At 34.5% G+C, this 6,371-nt stretch overlaps 1 protein-coding gene across 7 annotated transcripts in view; it reads right to left on the reverse strand.

Moving 5' to 3' along the window:
- Nucleotides 1–6,371, reverse strand: part of TAX1BP1 (Tax1 binding protein 1) — an 86,235-nt gene that overhangs the window by 78,515 nt on the left and 1,349 nt on the right. For all 7 annotated transcript variants that reach the window (XM_032286675.1, XM_032286680.1, XM_032286678.1 and 4 more), the window contains exon 2: nt 386–554. In XM_032286675.1, the coding sequence (XP_032142566.1) occupies nt 386–547 (162 nt within the window). In that variant the 5' untranslated portion in view covers nt 548–554. The remainder of the gene's footprint in view (nt 1–385; nt 555–6,371) is intronic.

Consider the following 6,371-nt stretch of genomic DNA (forward strand, 5'->3'; position numbering starts at 1 on the left):
TAATAACATGACTGTTAAGCTGTATAAAATGTATTTCAAATGACTGGAAAAAGAAAAAACAGTAAATATTAAAGGAACCCAAAGAAAAAAAATTTTTTTTTGTAGGTAATGAATGGAGAAAATAGGAAAAAAAAGATTCTGAAAAAATTTTCATAAATCCTTGACTGAAGGTAAACTTTTTCACCACAGAGAGGAAAATCTGGTGAAATGGAGTTCCCAATATTCATTTTATCTACTCCCCACTGTTAAATATTTCATGGTGATATTTACAAAAATGAATCTTGATGCAGAGTCAAGACAAGGGCAGTACAAGCTACTTATCAATCTGTTTTAAAATAAAATTAAAAGTGTTTACATGGAGAACATATTCAGAATGTTTTCTTACCTTGAATATACCAACCCAATCTTTTGGATGTGGATGAATATAGGGAGTTAAGGTGTAATGACATTCCAGGTGTGCATTAGGAAGATAACTCTTGGCCACATTTTGAAAGATAACATGGGCAAAGTTGGAAGTCTGCAATGGGACTTCTTGAAAGGATGTCATTGTGAATCTGAAACAAGTAATTCATAAAAGTTAAATTATACCAACTAAGAATAAACACCTATGCCTTCAGAAAATACATAATATTTAATATAAATTTAATGAATATTTACATGTCATAATTTTTAAAATATATACTTTTTAAATACTGGAACCTCTTAAAATTATGATTAAATTCAAAAATACCGATGAACTGTAAAATAATTAAAGTCCATATGGCTCAGCAAGTTATGTGGGCATTTAAAAGTCTAAAAACCAAAACCAAAAATTCAACTCTCCTGAAAAGCCTAGCCCTCCTGCTTCTATTCCAATCAAAAGCAAATGAACCAAAGATGTTTTCATGCACATGCTGCCAATATAAACCTGCTGGCTCCTAGTAACAGACACTAAGAAACAGAAAAAAGAACAGTTAAAAGTCAGTATTTTATTGGCTATGGGTCAATTAACTTTTCCTTTCTATGTAGAACCCTTGAGCTTCATCATTTTCCTTCCTAACCTAGCCCATCCCATTCATCTCTTCCCCTCTCCCTAGGTTTTTGGGGTCCTATAATAAAACCTGATGCTAGCTTCTCTGTGCCTGCATTTCTGCCCTATGTCATAATCCCCCAACCAGCATTTCTCAACCCTGGTCACACATTAGAATCATCAGGGGCCTTAAAAAAAAAAAAAAGAAAGAAAAAAAGAAAGAAAAGAAAAGAAAGAAAAGAAAAGAAGAAAAGAAAAGAAAAGAAAAGAAAAGAAAGATGACAATGACTTTCTGGGAGTGGGACCTGGACGTGTGTGCACGTGTGCCTGTGTGTGTATATGAATATACATATCCTTGCCCCCCCCCCCCCCCCCCTCTCCAAGTAATCTCAATCCTGTATGCAACCCGGAAAGAGAACCACTAACCAACAACTTAGTCTCTACTACTACCTCTCATTTATTTCCACAGATCCCAGACCCAGCCTGTCTTCTTGAGCTTCTGGTACGAGCTTGTTCAATTCTCTCAAACCATGTAAAATATTAGCGGGTCTACTTGAAATGGCTCAGCCTATTTGTTCTTCTCTACCTATTACAAACCTACCATTTCATTCTAGGTCCAATGATCCTACCTTGACTTCTAGTATTAACATGCCCTTTCCACATGTTTACTTATTAAAATAAACTTACATTTAAAAATAAAAGTGTAGTGTTAATGAAACACATACTGTTGAAAATCTATTAGAGATTCATGAATGCTCACTTGGCTTAGTAAACACCAAGCATTGGATAGCAGATGAATGGTGAGCGTAGATTATAAAAATTGCAAGATCTAAATGTTTTCCCTATTTTGTCCTCTACTTTTGAGAAAATAGAAACAAATGAGGATTTACACAAAAACCAATCTGAAGAGTTTGTCACAGGCTCAGTGCAATCACTAATTCTACAGTACACATAAGAAACTATGACTGACCTGACCATACTTGCTGGAGTCATTAAAACAGGCATCTCTATAATAATAGGGAAAACTGGGGCAAGATTTTTGCTAATCAAATTAATTTAATTTACTTCACAAATCAATGAAGTTTCTACAGAGCAAGCACAGCAGCAAGGCTCTACTCATATTTTAGCCATTAGTAAGAAAGCTTATTGCTAAGAAGATCTTAAAAAGCATGCTTTTAACTGTTTTTGCTGACCTGTTTGAAATACTAAGGCAAATTTTTTAAGTTTTGTAATAATAAGCACTTTAAAATATATCAACTTTCTTCTTGTGTCCCCTCTGCTTCTGTTATGGCCAAAGTCCTGCTTTACTGAATATACTGGACATCCCAAAAACATTGTCAATCATGAGCCTGGAAACCACTGCAGAAAATCAGGCTAAGTTGCCAGCCTCTCCCTACCTGATGTTTGCAAGGATTCCAGGTAAAGAGTATATTCAGTAGCAATCCTTCTTTACCTCTGCACTAATAAAAGGACTTTACTACCAGCAACCGTATTTCATGGAAAGACTTAACTGTGAGTACGCTCCACCTGGTAACCTAAAGCCATCAGAAAAATGAAAAGGTAGCATTTACAAACACTAGAGAACTCTGCCTAAAATAACTTAAAAGTTCTATTATTTTGTTTCTTTGCGTTGTCTCAGCTAATTTGGGCTCCCAGGGAGGTATCATGATACTAATGAAGTCATTAATGATCATCTCTTTTCAAGTGAGTGGCTTCACAAAGGAAAAAAAAAAAAAAAAACCCAAAAAAATTTTTAAAAAAAAAAAAAAGAAAAAATCACTACTGGTTATAAGATACCAACCAACAAAATAAACTATAGCTAAATCAACTGAACCAACATCTATTAAATACAGCTACCAAAACTGAAATAAGGGAATAAGTAATATTTTTCTATTAAGAGAGTGAATAGTCATGCTTCCTTTGAGGAAGATATTCAGTAAGAAGAAAATAAACTAGCTTAGAATATATATCCCATGTTTTTAATCAAAAGCTGATTAAGGATAAAACTTTTTTCTTAAAATTTAATAAGTCATTTCCTAAAAGTAAATTAAACCAACAAAGCTGTAACTATTTTTTTTTAATAAAACAAGGCAACAGTGTTTCAACTTTTGTTAACCTCCATTATAACAGTTTTTTTTTTTTTAAACTACAATCCAACCTTATAGTTCACAGAAGTTTTTGAGGTACAAAATAGCAGGTAGATATACATACATGTATTTGTATATGTTTACAAATGCATCAAAAGGAACTCAAGAAGTATACATTATAGAGTTAATAGTCTTATAAGGGATGTGTGTAAAAAGAAGATTTAAGGACTTTAAATTTTATGTCAATTTATAGTTTGAATTTTTATAAGTATATATAATTTTGTTTTAAATAGCCCTATTAACAAGAAATTCCATTTTTAAACCCTATCCCAAATTTTACATTTTTAATATAAAACACTAGTATTTCATTTTAAATATAGTATTCACAATTTTTATAAGTCTGAAAAGTAAACTAATTTGTGATTATCCTATTAATAGCCTTCAATAATGTCTCTCCAACACTCCAATCTTTTTAAAATTTCATTGCTACAATTATAGAAATATTTTACAAAACTTATTCTAGTACCTTGTCACTTTTTACTATTAAATTATAGTATAGCTACTAATCATTTAAAAAGTTTACATGGATGAATGCAATCTAAATATAATCATGTCATTAACCCATTTTAAATTTCTAATTCCCACAGTTTCTCTGATTTACTCCTGCTACGGATAATAGACTGAAGAGATAGGCAAGCTTATAAAAATGTTGGAATTCACTCAGAATGTCAAGGTCGCACGGGAGTGGAGAAATAATATGCAGTCACTGCATCACCTTGTGGTAATGCCTGGTAAGTGTAGCTTCACTAATATCCTGAGAAAACGTACAAACCTCTCAGTTGGAGAGAGGTACAGTCCCTACACAAAAAGGGAACTAGAAGCAAGCAGCTTTACCATGCCAAATTCTGATTCTCCTTCTCTAAACTGCATCTCCACAAACAAGATTATAATAAGTTGGCAAGCCAAGGGTAAGTAAAAAACGTCCAATTAACAATTAAGGGGCCAGACACATTTGCTTGGCAAACAAAGTCAGAAATGCATACACACGCTGACTACAGTGCCCTCTTCCAGGTTTCCTACATTCCCTAAAGTTCTAATGCCTCTAGAATTCCTTTATGTGTGTTATGCTGTAAACTGTATATTATGAAGTCTTCGGTCTAAATTCCAATTGTATTATTTTGGGAATGCATTAATGTCTTTAAAAATGTTAATACATAGTGAGCACTCAGTTATGTATATAGCTAAGATAAACATGGGGTCCGGATGGGAAGCATCTCAATATTATCTTTACTTACTCCTCTTGGAACTTTTTCAATCCCAAAACAGATTTGACTTTTGTGGTAGTATTTTCCAGTGGTTCCTAATACTCGTTTTACTTTAGCACAAAAACGTAAGCCTTAGTGTACTAAAAAACAGACCATAGTAAGAACTTCTGTAAATTAAACATTATGAAGCCAAATTAAACTTTTTAATTTAGATAAATATAAATATAGTCTGCCGGTCCTAACAGAATTCAAAAAGAAATAAGGTAATTTTGTTATGTGTGATAATTATGGTGATTGTATGTTTTTTAAAAGTCCTTACCAGTTAAAGATGCTAAGCTAACTGTAAGTGAAATGTCTTGATGTCTAAGAGTTGCTTTGAAAACTCCAAGAGAAAAAAAAAATATTAGAAGGGGTAACAAAACAAGATTAGTAAAATGCTGGTTCATTTTACTGTTCATTCTCCTTTTGTATATGTTTGAAAATTTCCTTAATAGTAAAACCAAAGCAAATAAAGAAATGAAACGGATTAGGAATACTCTACTTATGACCCACTGCAGCTGAAAAACTGCATTTTAGAGTATGAACACTTTTTACTCTTAGAAGTTTTATAATTCAGGTAACGGTTGACAAAGTTGCTGAAAGTTTTTCACAACCTCAGCTAAAAAATCTTTAGAATTATCTCCAAACTTTAGTCCTATAGGACAAACATATGAAAGGAAAAAAATCCAGCATTCAAATAGTTTCCAATTATTCATACTGTGGCTCAAAGAAAGACTAAAAACTATAAACAGGAGGCGGTGGTTTGTAAAAAAAAAAAAAAAAAAAATAAAAAACAGACATCTGCTCCCGAAAAATGTTATCAGCATTCTTTCTAGGAAGCAGAAGCAAAAGCCCCAGTCTATTAATTTGCACCCTTGCCAATATCCCTATTTCCAGAATCCTTTACACCTGAGTGCCACGACATTCTGCCCAGGTGTCACCCACACCACTTTTATTTACTCTTTAGACTTTATAAGTTGGTTTCTAAAATGCTATGATCTTGGCCCATATATTTTAGGGTAAAGTTTTACCTTCTTCTAAAGGTTTATTTGGGGCAAAATAAGCTTTAAAAAGAAATGTATAAAGCCCAGATTTAACATAACCAATCCAAAAGAATATAATAAATTCTCCCAAAAGAAATATACAAGGAACATCATTGGGATCTTTAATAATTATTTTAACATCATTAAAAAGGATAAAATTTTGAATTCCAAAATGTTATTTTTGTTATGGAAAAGGTATTTACTGGTTAATTCGATAAACGAGGCTACAGTGAGAACTGTAAACAGGGGTCTACAATTTAAGAACGTGATGAGTCGGCCGTTGTGGCTCCCGCCTGTAATCCCAGCACTTTGGGAGGACGAGGCGGCCGGATCTCCAGTCAGGGGTTCGAGACCAGAATCACCAACGTCGTGAAACCCCGTCTCTGCTAAAAATACAAAAATTAGCCGGGCAAGGTGGTGCGCGCCTGTAATCCCAGCTACCTAGGAGGCCGAGGCAGGAGAATCGCTTCAACCCGGGAGGGAGAGGTTGCAGTGAGCAGAGATCGCGCCACTGCACTCCAACCTGGGCGACAGACTCAAACAAAACAAAAACAGAACGTGATGACTAGAAAGCAAAAACTACAACAAGATGTTCTTTATAGTTGAGCAGTTTGGGGAAAAAAAAAAACAACAACAAAAAACCTCATTAGAAGTCAGCATCATCAAACAATCCTTCAAGAAATCAAGTTTAACCTTGAAAAGAACAGAACAGGCCGGGCGCGGTGGCTCAAGCCTGTAATCCCAGCACTTTGGGAGGCCGAGGCGGGTGGATCACGAGGTCAAGAGATAGAGACCATCCTAGTCAACATGGTGAAACCCCGTCTCTACTAAAAATACAAAAAATTAGCTGGGCATGGTGGCACGTGCCTGTAGTCCCAGCTACTCAGGAGGCTGAGGCAGGAGAATTGCCTGAACCCAGGAGGCGGAG

The sequence above is a fragment of the Sapajus apella genome, unplaced genomic scaffold, assembly GCF_009761245.1.
Source record: "Sapajus apella isolate SASKATOON/1434 unplaced genomic scaffold, GSC_monkey_1.0 scaffold19, whole genome shotgun sequence".
Taxonomy (NCBI): Eukaryota; Metazoa; Chordata; class Mammalia; order Primates; family Cebidae; genus Sapajus; species Sapajus apella.